Below are 23,928 nucleotides of genomic sequence, written 5' to 3' on the forward strand. Positions count from 1 at the left end.
ATGATGGTTAGCCTTATTCTATGCTACACAAAGTGTCACTGCACAGAAGAAATGTCCTTTCATCTTGGTTTGTACCACATTTTTTTTTATGTAAAACTACAGAGATCTCTCACTAACACACCCACATACACATATCAGTGCTGCCAGTAAGGCTCATTCAAAGTTTCACTGTGCCCTGCCAATGCTTCTGGGACAAGTGTGTCACATGGCAAAAGGCCATTTCATAATAAGCAGCTGATAGAAATAAAGTTTGCCTTCATTTTGCTGCTGTTAGTTGTTCAGCTATATTCAAAATCCTGTTTGGACCCAGTTACCATTTTCTGTGTGTCTGGGGTGGGATTTGATGGGAGAAATACACAAAAGAGGAGGATTTTGGTTGGTTGGTTGGTTGGGTTTTTTTGTCTCTGTAGGCAACAGTTCCATTTACAAGCACAATTTCTGCAGCAGGAGCTTGCACGTCACACATGACATCTGAAATGGCAGCAAACATATGCTGCCTGGATTGGCATCTCCAGACTACAAACTCCTGTTCTTGGGGGTGATTGGGCTGTGGAAAGGAGGAGACAAAAAACTCTTCCTGCACCTCTGTGAGGTGGTATGGCAGAGACAATCTTTTGTAGTCTCTCATGTAGGTTGTCCTGTTACAAGAAGTCTGTAGAGAAACAAACAGCAGTAATATAATCTGCATGGGACACTTAATCAACCTCAATGTTTTGTCACTCAGTGAAACACAGAGTGTAATTAGGATATATTTAACCATATTTGTTTCCTCAATATTAGTTTTACATTTTCAGGAAAACACTGAAAGAGGAAAGGGTCTAGAGAACAAGTCTTATGAGGAGCAGCTGAGGGAACTGGGGTTCTTTAGTCTGGAGAAAAAGAGGCTGACAGGAGACCATAGCACTTTCTACAGCTACCTGAAAGGAGGATATAGCAAGGCAGGTGTCAGTCTCCCTTCTCCCCCCTAGCAATAGGGTGACAGGAAACAGCCTCAAGTTGTGGCAGGAGAGGTTTAGATGGGGTATTAAGAAAAATTTCTTCATGGAAAGGTTGTCAGGCACAAAATCAGGCTGCCCAGGGAAGTGTTGAGTCATCATCCCTGAAGGTATTTAAAAGCTGTGTAGACATGGCACTTAGGAACACAATCCAGTGGTGGACTTGGCAGTGTTGGGTTTACGGTTGGAGTCAATGATCTTAAGGGTCTTTTCCAACCTAAATGATTCTATGATTCATAAAAAGAAACAGCTTCCCAGCAAAGTGGTTTTCTTTGAAGCACCAGCAAGACTTCAGCTTACTTGTTCAAAGCAATATGCAAGGGAGTGCTCAGTCCTCCCAGCATTGCAGCAGAGCTCCTCCTCTGCTTGTTCAGACTGATTCTCACCCAACACACTTGGATCCCCCCAGCTCTGTACTGCTGCCTTCCTCAGAGGTCACAGTAGCATTCAGCTAACAAAGGCTCTTATGTGGAACAGAAATGCCTCCTCCTGCTGTTAAATGACATGAGAAATGGCTTTCCTACAAGAAACTATCATTTAGAAATCAAGTGGCTCAAATGCTCCATTATGACACGCAAAAAGGATGTTCCATGCATAATAAAGAAAAGGGACGTATCATATTCTATATCATGTAAGGACTGAGCATCCTGACTAGCTAGCACACATGCCCAGAATAATAATTCTCCCTCCCGCTGGCTCCACAAAGCACTGTGCCAATGCTGTGTGGCTCTTTAATGCGATCACTGGTTAAAGCAATCACTGATGCTGGAAACACGCCAAAGCACAGTAGCAGAGCTGCTGTTCATAATGAATAATTATTAGAGCACATGATTATTCAACATAATTTAGCAGAAAGCTGTGCACTGCTTTATCTGTAAAAACACTGGAAATCACGAAGCTGGTTCTTAACTGCCAAGCACCTAAAAGTCTGAATGACAAATACTCAAATACTGTGAACAGAGACATTTTAACAGAAAGAGGCAATGATAAAAATACTTTTTTTTTTATTATTCTTACCTCCCCAAATTCTTCATAGATCTGTTCAATATAAGTCGTCCCTTTCCTTCCCAGAGAGACCTCTCCATGGATTTCTGACTGATCACTCTCGCTTTCATTTGTCTTCCGACTATTCTCATGCATTTCATTCTCTGACTCTTCTATGTTGTCTCTCTCAGACTTGTCCGAAAAAGCATCATTTTCCAAATGGTGGTGGTTCTCCAGGGCTGATTCATTCAAACTGCAACACACAGTTCATTGTTTGGTTCAGTTTGATCTACAAAGCCAGATTACTAAGGCCTTTTAGAGAAGGTAAAAACACCCCCTAAAAATAGGGAGTGCCTCCCAGGAGAGTATAAGACATTGATTTCCTGAATAGCATGGTTTTTATCCTGCAAACAATATTTTGTTGTTTGCAAATGATATTCATGCAAGATATTTTTGATCAAAATTCCTCCCTCCAAACTGCACTTCACAAAATGTGCCACCCAGCTCTACTTGACTCTTACGCAGAACTGCCACTGGCTCTGGATTGTAGCCTACATACCAGAGAGATACAGAGAGAACACTAACAGCTGTACACTACTAATTAGAGAACTGAAGTGTCAATCATGAGAGATCTTTTCCCTTTACCAAAGCAAATCAGTGGATTGCAGCACATGGGAAAAATATGACATTTTAGGATATATTTTTTTTTCCCAGTACTATTGCTACTTTATTTCAACAGATCTAAGTCAGCCCTGCACTAAAAAAGGGACATTTAAAAATCAATATAGTCAAGTATTTTCACATAGAAATAGACATGAACTAACCTGGGGAACTTGCTTTCCCTAGATAATGCTGTTGGGAGGACCTGAGTTGAAAGCACGGACTCGACAATTACACGTCAGAAGAATACCCAGATTATAATAGCATCCAAGGGAAAGTGTGGAAGGTGTAGCAAGCTTCATGCCCAGTGATCCAGGCTTTAGAGAATGAGGAGAAAGCCAAAATTTCTCTTTCAAGCAGCCTATAGAATCTCCATTTGATAAAACAGATACAGTTCATATGGCAGATGGCAAACATGATTAGATGGGCCAGAGGTCAGATGCTGAAAAATATTCACTAAGTGCCTGTTTTACCAAGTGATATTTAGCATGAGCTTCAGTTTTCCCCATTCATACATGTCTTTGCACACACATTACCTATTTCATGGTCTAGCCTAGCTTTCAGGTGCTGACCTTCTCAGCTTGGCCTTTCTCTGAAAATTCCTCACCCGAGTCCTCATGCAAAATTGCTCTTGGATAGAACAATTAAGAAAAGATTTCCAGCTATGCAAGGAGTTCAGAGGATCTAAACAGAGCCTGGACCTTGAAGAGTGTTACTACTTCCTGTAGTCCATTTCCTCCTCAAAGCAGGATTTCTGTTCTCAGTACATGGGAGTGTTCTGTCAAGCTTGAATCCTCTCCATGATGGGCCTTTTCTCAGGCCATTTTGGGCATGTTTCAATTTTGACCTTGTCGGTCTCGTGTCGTTCCCACCCCCCCCCCTTATTTTATTTATTTATTTATTAATATTAATTGTAGTTAGGCATTGCTAGTTACAGCCAGATTTAAAAAAAACATCAGATGAGTCAGAACACAAACCTGGCACCAGCTTTTCAGAAGTTCTCAACTTCCAACTATGCACTGAAATAAGCTCATGATTTTTAACATGCCAAGCAAGCCACACTGTGACAGTCACAGCTCAGTTTCTGGAGAAACTCAGTTTCTAGAGTTCTTCTGAAAGCATTGTCTACAGCTTGCTGTGGCTTTAGAAAACCTTTCCTTTAACTCAATTTGTGCATACATATGTGTATGTATGCATAAATGTCTATGTGCATGTATATATAAACTACAGGTTTTTTTTTAGAGTTTTACTGCAAGACAGAACTAAGATCATAAATCAGACCATTAATGACCACTATACTCTAGCACTAATAATTTGCTACCAGAAGCTATGTGTCTTCATTGTTCTAGTGCCAGGATGCTACTTTTTAGCAACCAGCAAGCACAATGACTGATAACCAAGTACACTGGAAGCACAGATGATAATACATGCATGAAATTGATATAATAAAGGAGAAAAAAGGTGAGGAGAGAGCTATTTAGAGAGATCATCCCATGATTCCTCAGCACAGATACTTCCTGGATGGTAGGTTCAGGAAGTTACCAGTTGCTGATCATTTAAATAGCTAATTTATTTCTTAATTTTTCAGTGATCAGCTAAATAGGAGTGTTTGTGATTTCTATGCTCCCTGACCTAGTGAAAGTTTTCTCCATGGGGTAAAAATGCTTGAAAGAGCAGTTCATTACAAAGCTTATGGTTCATGTCTGAGAAGTAGCACTTGTTTCTATTTCACATTTGTAAGAAAAGCAAGTGTTCTTCAGTGTCACTTCCCTCACCTTTGGGAAATATCTGAAGTTTCAGTGAAGCAAATAGCTCTTTCTTAGTTTCTTCTGCTCCCTCCATTTTTTTTTTTTAAGGATTTCAGATTTAGTTCAAGAGGGAATTAAATTAACATGAAAACCCACTCAACTGTGCACTGAGTACCCACTAGCCACAAACAAAGCAAGGCATAACACATCCAGAGCCAAGGTGCCGCTCTAGGGAACCAAAAGGAAAACAGATGCTCCTCATTCTGAGGAACAAATCTGAGATGTTGAAGTGGAGCCAGGCTCTTATAATCCTCCAAACAGGATCATCACTGAATAAGTATGATATGCTAAAAACAAAAGCCACACCATGAGCTTGAACTAAAATCAATGTAAATACTTCCTGGGGGCTTCCAATGGGCTTTGGACCAGGCTTTAAAAGCTGGGATGGAATGACTATGCTAAAAGTCAGCACTGGATTTCCACTATGAACATGAATAACTTGGCATTTTTCATGGCTAATTTACTGTTTCAGCATATTGGAGCTGTCTTATACCAGTGCTTTATTCTCTAGCAGCATTCCTGGAAACTTCAGTCAGTGATCAGGACTTCTTTGGCCTTCATACGGCTCTTCTGCACAAAGCAAAAGAAACTATTTGGCTCTTGTCAAACAAGTTAACCAACAAGGTTCCTGGTGTTGCTGGAGAAAAGATATGCAAGCCACAAGAAATACGATTTCATATTGAAGAGTGCTTGGTGTCCTAAAGGCCTCTTGTCTAAAATGACAGATTTACACAGTACTTTAGTTTTTGATTCACTCATACAGTTCCCTCCCTCTCATTTTATATGCTACCAAAGACATGGATTTTAAAATCACTGCATAATCTTGACTTCTTTCCCAGCAGGAAAAGAGCAAAACAGCCAGCAGACAAATGCAACTTTGGCTCAATGGAAGATTTGACTTAGCCAACTCCCTTGGGTTTTGTTCTCCCTATAATACACATCATCTCCCTTTTCTTTGACAGAGTAGTTTGGCTAATTTGAAGATAGAGTTAAATGTAATTAACTGGCCCCTAACAACAGCATGCCAATTTAATTGGTAAGATTCCTTGTAGGGAAGGCATTTAATTAGAATTATTGAATCCCTATGAGAAAGCCACTGTCAGTGGCAATTCAAAAATGCCTTGCTCAGCATTTGTACAGTTTTGGGTTTGCATTTTCCCTTGTTTAAATGTTCTTCATTCTATCAGGATGACAGCACGTTGTCACCCTATTTCACAGCCATCAAACTCGCCTGGTCTTTAAGCACTGGGGAAAGTCTGGGTACACATTAAAACCAGTGGTAGGACACAGAAAGGAGAGTGTATATTGTCCAAACAATCAGATGCTGAACACCCAGCTTGAGCCAGACTCAGCTAAAATCTGAGCCTGTCAGAAAAGTCTGGCTTCAATTGTGGATATTCTGTTCTCGTGAAAAATCTGCCACGTGTGCTCCTTGTTGAGCCCCATAATTCAAGAAGGCTTTAATGTTGAACAACTAAGAGGTGAAAAAGAGGCATTGTTTAAGTGTCATTTACACATCATATTTTGAATAAATACTTTAACACAGTTTTAACTCTACCTTCTGCACTTCCTCACAGTAGCCATGGGTCTACCTGAATGTTCTCCATGCCACAGGCTCCATTCTAATTTTAGTATTGGACTTCTGTACACACATCAATTAGCTGAAAAACAAGTCCACTGCATTCCTAGATTCAGTATCACAGTGAGCACAGTCCTAAGAGACTCTCTCTTAAGCAGGAAGAAATTAGAAAGTAAAGTATTACGGAAGAAGCCCAAGAACAATAGAAGTATTTGCACAAGTAGTAGGGCCCATGCCCTGCTAAAACGTCAGATTTCCTTCTCTTCTCCCATTGCTCTTCATTAAAGCTCTTCAATCTGTAGCTAGAAAACCAAACAGCAGTAATGGAAAACACATGCTGGGAATACCAGAGCCTCTGAGATCAAAGGGCAGACCAAAATGCTGCCATCACTTTGGTCCCATGTTACCAGAGAGACCTCAACACTCTGAAGAGGACTGAGATCACTGCTGTTGTAACAGAGCCTAAGAAAATCACTTGAAGGTAAAGTCCCTCTGTGCAAGGGATCGTTTTTGCAGACTGCAAGAATTCCTATCCTAAAAACTGTGTAAGCAATGGTGCACTGCTGTGAGTTCTAAAAGTCAAATTCCTATGAGCAGAGCTAGGAATAGACACATCTCCCAGTTCCCACTCCAAGGCCAAGTGTACCAGAGGATTTTTTAAGTTGCGCATTTAGCTATAAGAAACACATAAGGCCTCTTTTTTGCTTTTTTTTTTTTTTTAATGCTTACAGAGCTTTGATGAGAGTTTTTCCAAAATGCTGCAGTAATGCTAGGAATATGAATACAAAGAAGGCTGTGGGGGCTTTTTCCCTCATGTAAAACTTTATCTGATGCATCAAGGAAGAAATTTGAAACCATTCAAAATTCCTGCAGAAAGAGAAAGTAATTATAAAACTAAGGCTGCAGTGTGTGCACTCTGCTGACCATCACACAGTATTATTAGAAAAGAGAGCACATTATTGAAAAAATAGATCAGATTCACAGCCATATGTGCTAGCCAACAGACAGACATTGCTAGTGATTATGCCTGTATAACTACAGGCCTATTCCAGTAGTTAGATTCTCCAGTCTTTACTTAGGCAAGCCAGCATTTCCAGACAGCATTTTGGCCCAAGAAGGGGACAGAATAAAATTGCTTATACACACAAGAACACAACTGAGGTTCCTTCCAGTTTATGTGCTCGAGAATTAGGTGACAACAAAACTCATGACCAAACACATATATTAGTGGTGGATGCAGGAGATGAACATACAGGCTGCTTTTTCAAACAGGTTGCCATAGTGGACTCTGGCAGTACAATACTGAAGTTAAAGGAATCCCCTAGCATGAGCCATGCAAAACCTCTCTGTGCATTAAGAAGGGATAGCCCCATCTTACTGGAAGAACTCCTGGTCTGAGATAGTGCTTGTGTGCAAGAGGTGGTTGAGCACCGCATGGGCAGAATCACTCGAGCAGTTCATTTCTCCGTCCTTTCCCTGCTTGGAGGCACTGAGCCGGAAGAGGCTGGAGCAACGCAGGGCAAGTTCCAAAGCATCCAGCCAGCATCTGCCTGTGAAAACGAAACGAAATATTTAAGCACAGGAGAGTAAATAAGACAATTCATACACTGTTTCTCAAAAGCTTCTTGCCTGGGAGAAAAGCTCACTGTAATCCAGGAAGTCACTGTGCACAATAACCTGTTTTTTATATATATAATCCCTAAGTTATCTTGCCAGCAACAGTGTGGTTTACACCAAATGGTGTGGTTTACACCTGTGGCTGCACAAATGACACATCTGTATTGGTAATACAGTGGGATGCTCATCCCAAATTCCCCTTCCCTAATAGCATCTCTTCTTTTGTTCTCCCACAACCTGTTCACATCCCCTTTTGCCTCTTTCTGACTTTGACAGAGATGCAGGAAATGTGTACAGGTATGGTGCTTTGAAACCACCTAGCAGCTCATGTGTGCAAGTAATGCCTCCCAAAACCACATCCAGTTTTTGGCATCACTGTCACACACACAACTCAATGGCAGGGAGATACCCAGGCACTGCGCTGCACAGGAGAGGCCCCTGCTTGGTGTGGGATTACTGAACTACAAGCCAGCCTGGAGGTCCCACGCAGGGTGTAGTGCTGCAATAACAAACACAGAACAAGAACGACGATGATTAGTACTTGCCAGAGCGATCAATATTAGAGGGAGCTGCTTGTCAGGCCGTTTACTTTTCCTTTTTCTCTGCATTTTTCTTGCTTTTCTTCCCTCCTTCTCCCTGCCCAGTGCATTATGTAATCTGTGTGGAGCATCAATTTTTCTTATTTTGTCACAAAAAATCATTACCTGGAGGGTCTCCTTTGCAAACACCAGAAATTATAAACATGGCATGGAGACAAGACAAACCGTAGTTCTATGCACAGCCTCACTGGATTTTCTTAAGGCCTGCATAGGTCTCAGAGGTAGGCAGCAAATGAAAAAGCACAGGAATCCAAACTGACCCTTGGCTCCTTTAAAAATGACCCATACATGACTACAAAGCTGAGTGTCAGTGTTAAAGCATATCTACCACAATGCTGGAGTCCCTGTATTCTTGGAAGCACCTGAGAATAGCCTGCTTCTGTAGTGCAGTCATTAATGAGGGCAGGACACTTGTAAATTGGCTGAACATTCAAGAATTGACGTACCATGGAAGTTACCCTCCAATTTCAAGCACATAAAACAGAGATTTTCGTTACACTACTCAGAATATATTTTACAATAATTGGAAGTGTGCTTGAGAGGCAGTGAAGAAAACAAAAGGATTTTGCTCAATAAAAGTGCTACAAACAGGATTTCCCTGGACCACACTCATTCCTAGGTCCCGTTTGGGAAATGCTTCCATTACATTCAGTTCTATCACACACTTAGCATCAAGCATATGCATAAATCTCATAAATTCCCATCAACATCGATATGAACAAAATTTGGGTCTATAAGAAGATCAACAAGAGTTTAAAAAAATCCAGATCATAGGTATATAAAGAAATAATTATAAATGTGAGTAGCTTTCAGTGATTGCTTTGATACAAAGCTACAACAGTAAAAGCTTTGAAGAGCTGCACTTGAACACTGAGCCACAAACACCACAGAGCCCAGTCATTTATTCCAATTTCATCCCATAAATTCCTTCAGCGTCAGCTTATGATTTAATAACAAAATCACAAACAATGGTTAATATAAGATTAGGAAGTTTGAAAGCTGTTGGAATTGATTTCACACTATTGTATTTTAAAAATATCCTTGCATTAAGGCTTTACACACAGATTTATTCTCTTCTCACCATGTATAGGATTTGCATGGATAACTCATTAGAGTTAATGGCTGCACTGAGCACACATCCACTTCTTCCTCCATATCCCCTCCCTCCCAAACCCACCAAGATGAAAACCTGTTTCAGGCTATTCTGTACAAGGGAGCACACTTCTGCTTAGGCTCACCTCGTTTGAATTTCCCCTCTCTTTACCTTTGCTTTTCTTTTCCTGTTGTGCAGAGTGAGGACTGTAAGATTTAACATTTGGAAATGCTTCATATGTCATTTTATATTCAATGGGCTTATGAAATCAGGTGCTTTGATAGATAGCTTGATTTGTATCAGCATGAGCACCCTGGAGCAGTAACAGAGGTCAGCTCCTCAGTGCCCTGCAGCACTCCCATACAGACATTATCTTATGACAGTTGCAACAACGCACTGGCTATGGTTACACTTTCTAACAAGGACAGCAAGAATGAACCCAAAGTCTCCTCAGCCATCCCCCTCACTGTGCTCTGCAGCCCACACCTCGCTGGGGCTGCAGGCAGAGCAGGCCATGCTGGCCACTATACCACAGGCAGCAATCTTAATCCCCCACATCCCCTGCCACATGTATTCACTGGTTTTAACAGGAGCTTACAGGCTTGGTCAAAACTTTGTGGTCCACATTACCAGAGGAAATTTCTAAATAGCCTATCTAGGTTTTTCATCTCTTCATATAATTCCCTGGAAGGGGTTATGAGTAAATTGAGTATTATTTGAAACCTTATTCAGAAAGCATAAATAGATAAGTAAAAAAAAATATGCATTCTAATATTCCAAGGCAGAGACACAAAGATTTAGAGGAACTCGCTGTGCATTAGCAGGCAGCATTACTTGTGTCCCACAGAACATAGAAATGGCACCAATGTATGCCTTTGTTTTAATTTCTAACAGAAATTGAACTCAAGGGATGCACAGCATCCCCAAGCTAAGAAATGAGCCTTCAGCCATCAGGTGGCGCTGTGAATCCAAATAAATACGCGCCACAAAATCAGACGTGAAATACTGGATTTCCTCTGCAAATGAAAACGTTACATTCTCGGCAAGTCAACAGTGCGCTAATTGCAGCATAGCACTGTAAATTATACCCTCTTAATTTCAGGGATCGCACACAGGTAAACCTGTTTTTTTGCTAAAGGCCTACATGAACTGTTTTTGTATTTGAATGATCTTGATACTGAGTCATATTCTTCTTTATTATGAAAATTATACAAAATTCCTAGCATTTGGATTACTTAATTGCTTACCTGACAAGTCTACTCACTTCTGCAGGAACTGGAGGAAAAAATTATGTGGTCACGTAATTAAAGGCTGTCATCTATAGTCACGGTAGTCTGCATGAAGGCTTCTTGATTACCTAAATTCTCACATTTTCTAATTTTGAGTGGTTGACTCAAGTAAGTTTTTTTTTTATATGCCAGGTAACTGGATCAGAGAAAGATAACACGGTGGATGGATGGAGGAAATAACACGGTGGATGGATGATGGCAGAGCGGTGGATGTAGTCTACCTTGACTTCAGCAAAGCATTTGACACAGTCTCCCACAGCATCCTCACAGCTAAATTGAGGAAGTGTGGACTGGATGATCAGGTAGTGAGGTGGACTGTGAACTGGCTGAAGGAGAGAAGCCAGAGAGTTGTGGTCTATGGGGCTGAGTCTAGTTGGAGGCCTGTAACTAGTGGAGTGCCTCAAGGGTCAGTACTGGGACCAGTATTATTTAATATATTCATCAGTGATTTAGATGAGGGAATTGAGTGTACTATCAGCAAGTTTGCGGATGACACTAAGCTGGGAGGAGTGGCTGACACACCAGAAGGCTGTGCTGCCATCCAGCGAGACCTGGACATGCTGGAGAGTTGGGCAGGGAGTAACTTGATGAAATATAACAAGGGAAAGTGTAGAGTCTTGCATCTGGGCAGGAACAACCCCAGGTTCCAGTATAGGTTGGGGAACGACCTGTTAGAGAGCAGTGTAGGGGAGAGGGACCTGGGGGTCCCAGTGGACGACAGGATGACCATGAGCCAACACTGTGCCCTTGTGGCTAAGAAGGCCAATGGCATCCTGGGGTGTATTAGAAGTGGGGTGGTTAGTAGGTCGAGAGAGGTCCTCCTTCCCCTCTACTCTGCCCTGGTGAGACCGCATCTGGAATATTGTGTCCAGTTCTGGGCCCCTCAGTTCAAGAAGGACAGGGACCTGCTGGAGAGAGTCCAGCGCAGGGCAACTAAGATGATTAAGGGAGTGGAACATCTCCCTTATGAGGAAAGACTGAGGGAGCTGGGTCTCTATAGTTTGGAGAAGAGGAGACTGAGGGGTGACCTTATAAGTGTCTATAAATATAGAAAGGGGGAGTGCCACGAGGATGGAGCCAGGCTCTACTCAGTGGCAAACAATGATAGGACAAGGGGTAATGGGTACAAACTGGAACACAAGAGGTTCCACTTAAACTTGAGAAGAAACTTCTCAGTGAGGGTGACGGAACACTGGAACAGACTGCCCAGGGAGGTTGTGGAGTCTCCTTCCCTGGAGACATTCAAAACCCGCCTGGACACATTCCTGTGTAACATTATCTAGGTGTTCCTGCTCCGGCAGGGGGATTGGACTAGATGATCTTTCAAGGTCCCTTCCAATCTCTAGCATACTGTGATACTGTGAAGATGCAAAACGTGGGTTCCTTCAGAGAGGAATGGCAGCCCAATATGATGCATGTACACAAAGCAAAAAAGCTGTGAAGGAGGTACAATGGTATTCTTTTAGAAGATCTGAGGTATTTAAAGCTGCAATGTAAAACACTGCAACCTATCAGTTACAATTTTCCACAAATTGTGGCTTAAAACAAACATATATTTAAATTCTGAAGGGAAACCCAAGAGCATTTTGTCAGCCTGTGGCAGAATCTCCCCATAGGCTTTTAAGCTTTTATACCCAACGATGTATTACTCTCTCTACTGTAGTGACTACTTTTGGACAATTTCTGCAAAGATCATGTTGTCTCAAAACCACCTGCATTACCTTCTTCTGCCTGGGAGCTTTGAACTTTCAGACATTATTTCTTAGCTTGACTCTTTCTTAATTGAATTTTGTCACTGAATCTCAAGTGGCAGCCCACAGAGTAAGTTCTGGCTCTTACCTGGGCTACAGAGTGGAAAGGGAGAGAGTAAAATAGTCCATCTAAGCATAATGCTCCCACATCTCTCACAAGCCACACAGAACAGTTTACAAAACTCTGCAACAGAAATCTTTCATCCAAGCTAACAGAGTTCTCAGTGAGGAGAATAATGAGGAGAAATGACACCCTACCCAGAGAAGATGCCCAGCTCTGATGTCTAAAGTCAAGTCCAGCTGCATCACTCACACTGGTGGCCGGCACAAGGACATTTCACATCACTCATCTTTTGGTATTTGAACTGGTCAGGTGGTGGCTTGTCCAGCCACCTTTGGCTCCCTCCAGCAACAATGGGGATAGAATGACTCTTTGACAAGGCTGTTCCTAAAGTGCCAAAAGTGGATGTCCTACCAGAGTGCCAGGACTAGCTTGGCTTCCTGCTCTCTTTTGTAGCAGCCTCTCTCCATGCACTGATCATTGGTTTCAATATTCATTCCCTACATCACTTTAGCAGATGTTGATCGCAGATGTTGATCACAGATGTTCTGGGAAAGTCAGATGTCAGAGGAATGCATCTACACATCATGCAGTGGTGCTCAGTGCAAAAAATCCCATGCGCTCACACCAGCTGCTTTTTTTTTTTTTTTTCACAGACAAAAGGAACTACTAAAACCAGGTGACAAAAAACATTTCTTCTCCCCCTTGCAGAAGGAAAACCCCAAAACAACCTTAGGTTGCTTTATGCTGCTAACCTAGTTCAGTTCAATGAGTAACTAGAGTCTGTCCTAGTCGTCAAGCAGATCTAAAATTACCACAATATCCCACAGAAAAAAAAAACAGCAAAACAGGCAGTATTGAAAACACTAAGCTATTCCGCTCTGAAATTCTTTACGGTCACCATTATTCACCTAGAACAACCCATAATTTGACATAACAAGTCTATCTGCCACATTTTGCAACAGCTGATCACAGAGGAGCCAGCCAACGTTCTCTCAGCAATCACCAATAACAAAAACCTACTCGAGATGGAATCACGCTGTTGCACACAGAAATCTCTGTCTGAGACTATACCTTTTTTCCAGTGCATTCCTGTAGACATAGAATGGCTGGGATGAATGTCTTGCCAATTAAGACTTCAAAAGCCTCACATCTACTGACCATACATCCCTCCAGAGAGGCATCACTAAGGAAATATTAATCTTCTTGAGTTATTTAAGTCACACAGTTTTTGTCCTTGTGCCTCACATTTAGCAAGACAGATGCTTTTAAAAATCATCCTGAAGTAGACTGCCACCTGGAAAGGATGAATTCTTGCTCAAGTGCACACAAATCATGAATGATGAGGGAGAGCCTGATTTGGTTCAGTCAGTGAACATTAAGGTCATGGTATTGAGCTGCCTGCTTCTTTTGCTGTACCACTTGAGTGCCTGTGTGCACAATTTCTTGCACTTTGGCTGTCAGGATGCAAGGATGCAATCTCTAAATTAGCTGCAGGTGCAATTTATGCACCAAGCTAAATGAAGTCTGGTTGTAAATGCCTGGATTTTAAACTGCTGTGAAAGGTCTAAGGAATATGAAGAGCACACAAAGCTAAGAAGGTAACTTTTTTCCAGCACTGCCAGGAGCCAGTGATATATTTCATTGTGAACTTGGTTTCAAATTGCAGTGTTTCTCCTGCTTCACTGCTTCTGTGTGTGACCCTTATTTCAATAATCTAATTTCCTCCTGAGATCAAAGCATCGATTCTGGGGAAAAGCCAGATGCCTAGCAAAGAAACAACACTATAAGCCAGACCATCAGGATTTCCACACAATTCCATCCACATTAAGCAATGGAGACTACACAAAACATATCTGAAGGAGAGGATAGACATAAGGAACAAAATGCAAGTGTAGCTTACGATTCCACTGCTAAGCCTTTAAACCTTGTAATCTGCCACTTTGAATTCCCTTAGCAGTCTCTTTGGTGGCAAGGTGGAGATCTGCACTATGAGATTTAAGCAGGTAACTCAAAATACTTAGGAGGTCTGGGGCACTGGTTTGGAAATATCAGAGTCAGCCCCAGAAAGGTCTGGGCAAGGAGCTTGGGACAGGTTTAAACTACTAATTCTAAGCCACTCATCAGCATAAATCTGAAATGCATACACAGTCACTGGTTTGGAAAAAGCAATTTTCTTTTCTGAAACTGGTAAGAAAGAAAGACCTTCTGTTTGTTCAGGTTGAGCCCCATAGGCTGACATGACCTGCCAGCTGTCTTTGAAATATCACAAAGCAGACTGTTGCTGTGGTCTGTGCATGTGAGACCTACTGTAGCTTGGCAGTGGTTCTGCAGGCTGTCCAGAAGTCAGGACCTTAAATCCTACCAACAGCCTGTCACAGATGGTACAGCAGAGGGGAAAAAAGGGATTCTGAAGTGCTGAGAGAAAAAGTAGGCCATGTAGCTGCTGATCATGATATAGTTGCCTGGATAGCAGAACTGTACATGTAATATATGCTGCAATTCAATATTCTCCAGCAAGTCAGAGGCCTCCATGAATTACTGTTAAATTTGCCAAATGCTTCATGGTTCATTTTCCACTACTAGCATGGGAGACTGCATTTAGAAGAACATGGTCAGGACACCTCCTCAAAGATGCTGCAGACTCACACAATATTGCATCTACAGAGGAGATGGGAACATACGACAAATATATGCTAACATTATGCAAGGGAACAGATTCCACCTGCCCCAAGTTGCTAGCTTAATTCATTTTACCTTAACTTCCCACCTCTCTTGACCATAACTGCATCCTCTATGCTTGTCCAGTGCCTTAAAGAAATGAAACAATCTCAGCTACACCCTTTTGGAGATGCCTCTTTACAGCAGGTAGAGCTATGTAACAGTCTACAACCATTCCAGTAGTGTCTCATGGGTTTAAAATCAACTCGTATTAATTGCAAAGTACAAGCTTTAATTTGCTGCAGTTTATATAGATTTCTTTAAACGTAAGAGTTTCTATTGTGTCCTCGTCTGCATATGTTTTACACCATCTACTGATGTTAATACTATTCCAAGTCACTCATCTCAGAGTGTGACACCCATGTGTTTGGCTATTTGTCAGCAGGTCTACACTGCTCAGTGGAGCTGATACTCCTAAACTGCCCCCATGAAAGCTAACTAACAAACAAAAGGAGCACACCATAGTCACAATGCCAGGGCTGCTCTTGTGTTTGGGAGGGAGGCTAGCCTCAGTGTATGAGCTCTTCTTCCCCCTTATCTGTGGATTCACATCCTTTCCTTCCTGCACAAGGTACAGCCACTTCTCACTGACCTCAGCTGTGAAGTCAAATACTCTTATTCAGCCGAACATTACACCATTTTTCATGCTAATATTTCTAGTGCAGTACCATGTTATTTTCTTTTGTGAAGTCCATTGCTAAATGGACAGATCACAGCGCTTTACATCAGCTGTCATGGTCACATCCTCAGACTTCTCAGGATCTAGCAGACATAATGCGGGTGCTCCAAACCTATGCAGGTGGCTCTAGGGCATTGCTAGTGTTGTTCAAGAGCATGTATTATTTCATCCTTAACCAAAGGCCCTAGTTATTTTCTGTGTACATGTTTACAATATTTGATTGAGAGGTATCTCAGTTTTTCCTCCTTCCCTTGATCACCTTAGCTTTCCATCTAACCTTATGACTTTACTGTGGAGAAGCAGAAAATTCAAGGAAAATCATGCTAAATCTTAAAGTAACACTTCTTTGATATGCCTGGCCTCTGCATGCTTCCCAAGGATCATGGCTAATGTCTTGGCTTTAAAAATATGTTCCAGTAACTCACTATTTTAAGCTCCTCTGATATTTCACTGGGCAGAAAGCTTCATTTAAATATTGAAAATTCATATGTGCCAGGTATGGTCCATTTTGTGTTTTTTCAGTATGTGGTCTATGATCCATGCAGAGAGATCACAGCTAGAAAAGTTTTACCTCTGATGATCTCCTGGGAGATATTGCAAGCTCGGGAGCCTTTATGTGTATGATTAGTTAGAACAAATCTAAAGTTATTCTACTTCATGTAACTGGCTTATGGCAATTATCAAAAAAAGAGAGAGTAGAGGTTCAGCCACAGGTCTCTTTGTCAGGCTGGCTTTAAGATTTAATCATTAAGTTTCCACCAGAATGAAAGTTTTCATTTAGAATATAGCTGAAATGCCAGGGAAAAAAAAGTGCTTTGTGAGACAGCAATGCGTCTTGAACACATACAGTGACCACATTGGTCCCTTTGCACATTTTCTAATTAAGTTAATGGAAAGACAAGTTACATGGATCTCTAAGGAAATAATAATCTATATAATCTGGATTGACAGACAGTTGTTGAAGTTATCTGGTTGCCTGAGAACTCTGTGGGACTGCTTGTATGTCTGTTCTGTGGGCTGTCCGTATAACCAAGGTTTGAAATGCCTGGAGTTTAGCAGCTTTGTGCCATTTCCAGCCTTTAGGAAAATGTAAAACTTAATCACTAGACCAGAATGACACTGATTTCAAAGCTCTCTGTGCTCCATGAAAAATCCTTGTGTCCTTAGAGTTACTCCAGATGCTACCCAAAGGAACTCATGGCATGAGCTACCTGAGCACCCGTGGTGGGGTAGGTGAAAAATATCCATAAAACAAACAGCCTGGGTTAATTTGCTAGGGAAAAAAAAACAAACAAACCAAACAAAAAAAATTACAATAGTCTGAAGGTCAAATGGAATGAAAACATGTTTTTAATCTTATCTACTTATAAATCACTGATCATTTAGATCCACTAAACCCATTTATAGAGATTTTCACACAGTAAGCTGGCATGCCTGTTACATATTGACCTAAATGCATCTTTTACAATTCTGTGAATTCCAAGAATGGTATTTTACATGTGGAGTCACCAGCATCTAGGCATGTTATACTGTAAACCGCAGTACAGCAAGTATACAAGAAAATTCTGGTGGTTGAGAGACTTCTATCAACAGCTCTTCAATATTACTATGTCATTTTCCTCCAACAGATCCCTGCCTAGTGTAAGACATAGGCAGATAACCCACTAAAGTCTCTGCTGATCTGAGGAAATAGTTAAGCTCCCCTCTCGTCCCAGTTTTGTGATCACCTCCTTTCATCTTTTAGCATATACTGACATGGTGTTTTTCCCCAGCTACAAGCCTAGGTCCTTCTTCCATACACATGGCCAGAAAGATTGATGTTCAGTGAGGAACATGAAATGCACCTGTATTCTGCTGACTGATTCTGACCACTGCTAACAAACATCACCTCAAGCAGGGTGAGCAGCCTTTTTTTCTTTTACATACTTTTTTTTTTTTTTTAAATAAACCTATTTTATTAACTAGCACAGAGCATGCAATCTGGGGAAAGCAAATGAAGACAAAAAACTTACCATCTGATTCAGAGGCTGCTCTGAAAATCAAGTAGCTGCTGGGAAGAGGCTGAGTGATTGAACCAACGTTTTCTCCCTTTGGGCCCTGGAAATGCACACAGACAAAAAGATGTAAGGCACAGAAGATGTAATGGACTATTCAACATCTTTCTACCCTTCCTGGGCAGAGTATGTATGTGTGTGACAGGGAAGAAGGAAGGAGCAATTTGGAGAGATTCATTAACAATCACAATATTGCTGCTGTAGCTCCAAAACAGTAATGAGCTGTGATGTAAATGGAGCTTGGTCTAACCTATGACAGCCCAAAACCTACTCTGTTTATTCAGATCCTCAGGAAGGAATCTCATTTCTGACAAAAACAGTTAAGTATTTGCTATTAGCCATCTTTGTGCAATACCAGAATGGACTGTTCCATGTGGTGCTCGTTGGGTCTGTCTGCAGCCTGACAAAATAGCAATGAAACACCTTTTATGTGTCACCACAAAAGTGGCGAGAGCCCACAACTTGAGCTGTGAGTGCCTCTAGCAGAAAGGCAATGGCAGCTTTTCTGGAAGGAAACAACAGGGAAACTCCATCCTGCAAACCTGTCTGTGGGAAAGGAAGAGACAGAGAGAAACCACTGGCTGAGGACTAGAGGTCTCCTTGTATGGACACGTGCTGCTGGGTTGCAGGCTTTCACCTCTGCATCCAGATCCTTTGAGAACCTGCTGTGGTGCCTGGGATGACAGCCACTTCAGGCTTCAGCAAAAGCAGGCTTTACTTGTTTGTTTTGCCCCTAGTTAGGGGCTGTGGTAAAAAAGATTAGTGTCGTTTAAACATCCCGCCACAATCAACATGTATCTGGGATATAGATACTCATGTATCTGAGCGTATTCCACAAAGATGCAGTGATGAGAAGACAGCAGTCTCCAGTCTAGCTTCTTGTCTTCACATCTGCAGGGTTCTACTGCTGCCAGGAGAAAACTGGATTGTTGTTACTCATTTCTTTTTCCTCCCTCCTCTCCCACGAGAGAGGGGAAAGGAAAATTAAAGACTGTTTAAAGGCTTAATAGTTCAGGACTGGCAAAGTTGACATTTGATTAGTAAACCAGAGCAGAGCAGCTTAAGACATTACTAGTGACATTAATGCAATCAGGCATCATTCCAGATGGCATTTTTCCTCTCAGTAGCTTGCAGATGAGCAGGATGTTTGAGAATTCTTGATAACACCATTACTTTTGTTTTCAGTGCAGAGATTGATATTTCCTTTGTTGGAGGAAAAACCCCACAGCCAAATAGTAGAGATCCAGAGAACCATTATTTAAAAAAAATGGGAGAAGGGAAGGAGGGGTAAGAAGGTTTTAACATATATCTAAGTATGTGGATGAACACAAGGAGCAACCAGGTCACTCTGTTAAGGAAACATATTCAGTAGTAAGGCATGCTCATATGTGGAGGGAGCTGTTTACCACAGAAGGAGGAGAAAAAGAATGACAAAAACAAAGTCAACATCTCCACAGAGTAAATGAGGTTCTGTATCTGCACTGCAGAGATAATGAAGATTTCTGTCTCACAGCCTTTGAGCATCATGCCTGTTGACCAGAGTCTAAGACCTCCCAGACAATGACTATCTCACCGAAAGTGAATGTTATCCTCACTATACTAGGAGTCAGAGCTCAGCTGCAGCCTGTAGACAGTAGAACCAGGAAAGGATTATCTTCAGATCATTCCTGGTTTTACATTTGATTTGAGACTCAAAAGGCGTTATCAAACAGGGGTTGATTAGGCTTTGAAGAGTGGAGTGGACTCACACTGTTTCAGATAGTATGACAAGACATTCAGTCTTACAGAGTATAAAACAAATCTTCAAAAACTGGAAATAATCCCTTTCATTAAGAGTATTGTGGGCAACTGTAAGGATGAAGATGAAACTAGCTGTGTTGTATTATGGAGTAGAACAAACAATTGTAAAAGCAGCAGCACAAGCCCATTACTAGAACTTTTTCCTTTAAAGGAATGACTCAAAACTCTTAAAAATCAACACAATTCAAATCATACACATTTCCAGATTCAGCGGGTCTGACCCCAACTCATTCAGTGCTCTAAGTAAATGACAGAACAAGCTGCAGTCAATAAAAGCCACCTTATACCACACTGTTCAGCTAGATTCTGAGTAATATGCTTCTAAGATAACTCTAGACACCAAAGAACTTTATAGGAAATTCTCTGGTGCATATATTTAGCTTTCAACTATAAGTAATGGTCTTACATCTTACCTACCTACCATTTGAAAGGCGCCACAAAATTTCACCCTGCTCTAACTGAAGTCAAATGCCTGCACATCAGATTTAATTGGCTAACACAACTATCAATGCCTAGGCCAGTGCTTGAACCAGACATTTCCTCCAGGACTGAACCCTGCAGTTAGATCCAAATGTCTGCTGAGCAGCCAGGCCAACACATACAAAGGTGCTCATTAATTTCCCTGAGTTAGCTACAAGTCCACTGATGTGAGTCAAAGCTGGACCATCAACTCTAGGCTGGAAAATCCTTGAAAATTTCACAAGCTGTTTTAGCCAGAAGTGGAAGTTGTTTAGCCAGACCTTATTCTTATTGTGATGGACAGTAACATAGGCTTTTTCTTAATCATGGGCTAATCTATATTTCATGAGAAATAGGTTTTCTTTGCACAATTATACATAACCAATTTAGATCAGTCAATTCTGCTTCAGTTGCTTTAAAAGAAGGGCTTGAAATGACATAAACCAGCATTTTTAGCAGTTTCAGCCTTAAACTGTTACCAGAGTGAAGACAGCTTCTTTGACATGAAGCACTTCATAGATGGATTTCTTCTTGATGTGCATTTTGGTGTTCCCCTTGTGGCTGAAAGTATCGATCACACATAACAACCCAGGCTGAACTCAGGTTTCAAGAAATGCCCTACTATGCAGCTCAAATGTGGCTTTCTAAGTGTGATTTAACCCCAGCTGGTAACTAAGTACCATGCAGCCACTTGCTCGCTTTCCCCCTGCCCTCTCCAGCCTCAGTGGGATGTGAAGGAGAAACAGAATAAGGCAAACCCATGGGCTGAGATAAGAACAGTTTAATAAATTAACAAATTTCAATATTTATTGGTAATTTATTGATAACTTATAATATAATGATAATGATGATAATAATGAGAATGTTGATAATGAAAAAGAGTGGGAGAGAGAGAGGAGTAAAACTCAAGATAAAAAGACAAGTGATGCACAGTACAATTGCTCACCACCTGCTGACCGATCCCCAGCCCAATCAGAGCAGTGATCTAGCCCTTCTGGGTAACTGCCCCCCAGTTTATATACTGGGCATGACATGCTGTGGTACGGAATACCCCTTTGGCTAGTTTGGGTCAGGTGTCCTGTCTCTGCTCCCTCATGGCTTTTTGTGTGTCTCCACACTGGAAGAACTTAAAAGACTAAAAAGTCCTTGATGGGGTAAGTGCTACTGAGCAACAACTAAAACATGGGTGTGTTATCAGTGTTATTGTCAGACTCAATCCAAAGCACAGCACTGTACCAGCTGCTAAGAAGACTAACTTTACAGAGCTGAAAGCAGGACAGTGACTTAGAGCATTACTTTGACTTTAAAATTCAAATGTCTTGGGACTTCCTTTAGTACACAAACATGTTCAGAGAAACATTCCCTTCATATTTAACATACTAAGTCCTATTTCTGTCATATATTTTCTCAAGAGATACAAGAATTAGATATACATATGCATGCTCAAATACATACACCTACTGATAAAAGCTCCTCTTCCTTTTGGATGATTCATATCAAGGGAAGGGCATTCTAGCACAACACTTCAGGTCTGCCACTGACGCTACTTTTTAGTACTTGACTGCACCTTTGATTCTACTTTTTCATTACCTCTCCTGACTGTGCTTTTCAGAAGAATTCAGATCATCTGTCAAGTCACAAGGAATTTTTTTGCTGATGAACAGCAAACGATTGACCTTCTTGGTGCATGCTTTTAAGTAAAAATCAGCAAAACTCTCAAAAGTGAGTAAGAAGCAAGGTAGCAATGAACCCTTTGGGAGTTAAAGCAAAAGCAATGCATCTAGGCAATGATCAGAGCTGAACTACTGTCAGAAAATAAGCAGCTCTTACCCTTAGTTGTTGAAGTTAATTTTAATTGTTTCCTCCTACTTTATTAAAAATTGCAAGACTTTTTATAGTGATGGTATAGCTGTGTTTAAAACTGTTCAATTAACTGCACTGATGAGCATGAGTGAGCCTGCTCGATCTGCTCCCACAAGGCTTCCCCTCCATTTTGTTAGATCTTATGATGCCAATGATAGATGCCTTCATCACTCTCACACAAGTCTTCTCAAGTAGATTTACTCTACTGATCACCTTGCAGCAAGGCACTAGATTGTAATGCTTTGCTTACACTGGTGGTGTCTCCTAGAGAATTTATGCCTGTAATAACTCTGCTGAGTCACTGCTTTTAATAGGGACATGAGTTCAAGAACATTTTTGTCTTCAGGGTATCCAACAGATGTTGCTCTCAGTACCTCTCAGGAGGTACTGGAGTCTTCCTCTTTGCTCATAGCCATCATATTTTATTTTTAACTATTCTTAAAGGAAAGAAGAAAAAGAAATGCCGCTCTTTAAAATCTGCAGGGAATTATTTCAAGAAGTGTGAGAAAATATTAATCATTTGTGTTACAGGGAGAACTAGAGGTTACTGCAGGAGCTACTGCGTGTAGAGGAAGAGACTGTCTCAGCCTGTAAGTAACAGTGGTCTGAAGAATAGCTCGAAGTGAAAGGGAGAAAATTTTGCTATTTCCATTTCCAAGAAGAGAAAATTAAGTCAACCTATCCAAAGTCACACTTTCATAGAACAGTCAAGGCTTGAGCAGACCACTGAGTTCCAAGTCTACTGCAAACAAACCCAAACCTCAGAGGCATTAGCAAAAAAGAAGTCAAACTATTCTTCCAGTTTTGTGCAAAGTATTTGGTGCTTTGTGTGTCCTTGCTTTGGGGAAATCAATTGACTGGGTATTTATTCCTGATCTCTTTTTAAAGATGGATGCCATGCCTTGATAGTGCCTCTAGGTATTGATATTTTTCCTGCACTAACATATTACCCCTTTCCTCAGCCTATGCATGCCTCCATACACCAAGAATGACACATCTGCATAACTGATCACAATGCACCACATTCCTTTGATGTCATATCATGACCATGCTTTGGTGGCTTCAATATTTTTATGAAGTCAATTCAGCACTATTAACAGCAACTAAATAACTGCAAATTTAGATAATATCAATGCCAGATTACTGAATGCTAGTTCAGGCACTTTGGTGACCAAGAAGAGGTCATTCAACTCATCAGGATTGTTACCTTTACAGCCCAGATTGATTGATCCAAAGGATGAAAAAGTTTAAAACAGAAGCCGTCCTTTTTGGAGGGTCTCTCAATCAGCTCACAAGAATGGAGCAAGATTGTCCCAACCCACTGTCCAATCTTTGGTGTCTTATAAATCAGCAGCACTCCTGGTTTCAGAACACACCACAGCTTGGTCCAACTCTTCAGAGTCCCACGAATCTGGAGAGAAGCAGGGAGAGAACAGAAATTTGCATTTATGTTGCTCCTTAAAAGAAAACCAGCATTTATTCAGTATTTATACAGTATTTCCAGTATGTGTTTCTCCCAAGGCCACACTTTGATACACTTCTTTAGGAAAATACACTGCATTACCAGAATACTTAGGGCCCTCACAGCAAAATCACAGACCTTGTAAACCTGGCTATCAGAATTTAGTCTTCATATTTTATTACTGGCTAAATGTTAGCAGCTTGCTTAATTTTTTTAGGCAACCAGCACTGCTGGCCCATGTGAGAGTGATCTATTAATAATCATGGAGAACATGCCAATTAGAACTTTGCATAGAAAAATGTTATAGCTAGTCTAACTCGACTTATAAGTCATTTTAATAGTGCTCTGCGGAACAGAGATATTAACGGGTTTTGTCAAAGATCTCATTTTTAAAAGCACCTTCTCCAGCTGGTTTACTTCTCTGTCAAGCTCAATACAAACTCTCTCTTGTATA

At 41.2% G+C, this 23,928-nt stretch overlaps 1 protein-coding gene across 10 annotated transcripts in view; it reads right to left on the bottom strand.

Annotated features, from left to right (window-relative positions):
• OSBPL5 (oxysterol binding protein like 5) overlaps positions 1-23,928 on the bottom strand; it is a 177,106-nt gene that overhangs the window by 21,928 nt on the left and 131,250 nt on the right. For all 10 annotated transcript variants that reach the window (XM_062628120.1, XM_062628119.1, XM_062628128.1 and 7 more), the window contains exons 6-9: positions 23,220-23,423; positions 17,849-17,933; positions 7,405-7,576; positions 2,013-2,232 (exon numbers count right to left, since the gene is read on the bottom strand). In XM_062628120.1, the coding sequence (XP_062484104.1) occupies positions 2,013-2,232; positions 7,405-7,576; positions 17,849-17,933; positions 23,220-23,423 (681 nt within the window). The remainder of the gene's footprint in view (positions 1-2,012; positions 2,233-7,404; positions 7,577-17,848; positions 17,934-23,219; positions 23,424-23,928) is intronic.

Source organism: Pezoporus occidentalis, unplaced genomic scaffold (assembly GCF_034315485.1).
Source record: "Pezoporus occidentalis ecotype Australia unplaced genomic scaffold, CSIRO_AGI_Poc_V1 ctg31, whole genome shotgun sequence".
Taxonomy (NCBI): domain Eukaryota; kingdom Metazoa; phylum Chordata; class Aves; order Psittaciformes; family Psittacidae; genus Pezoporus; species Pezoporus occidentalis.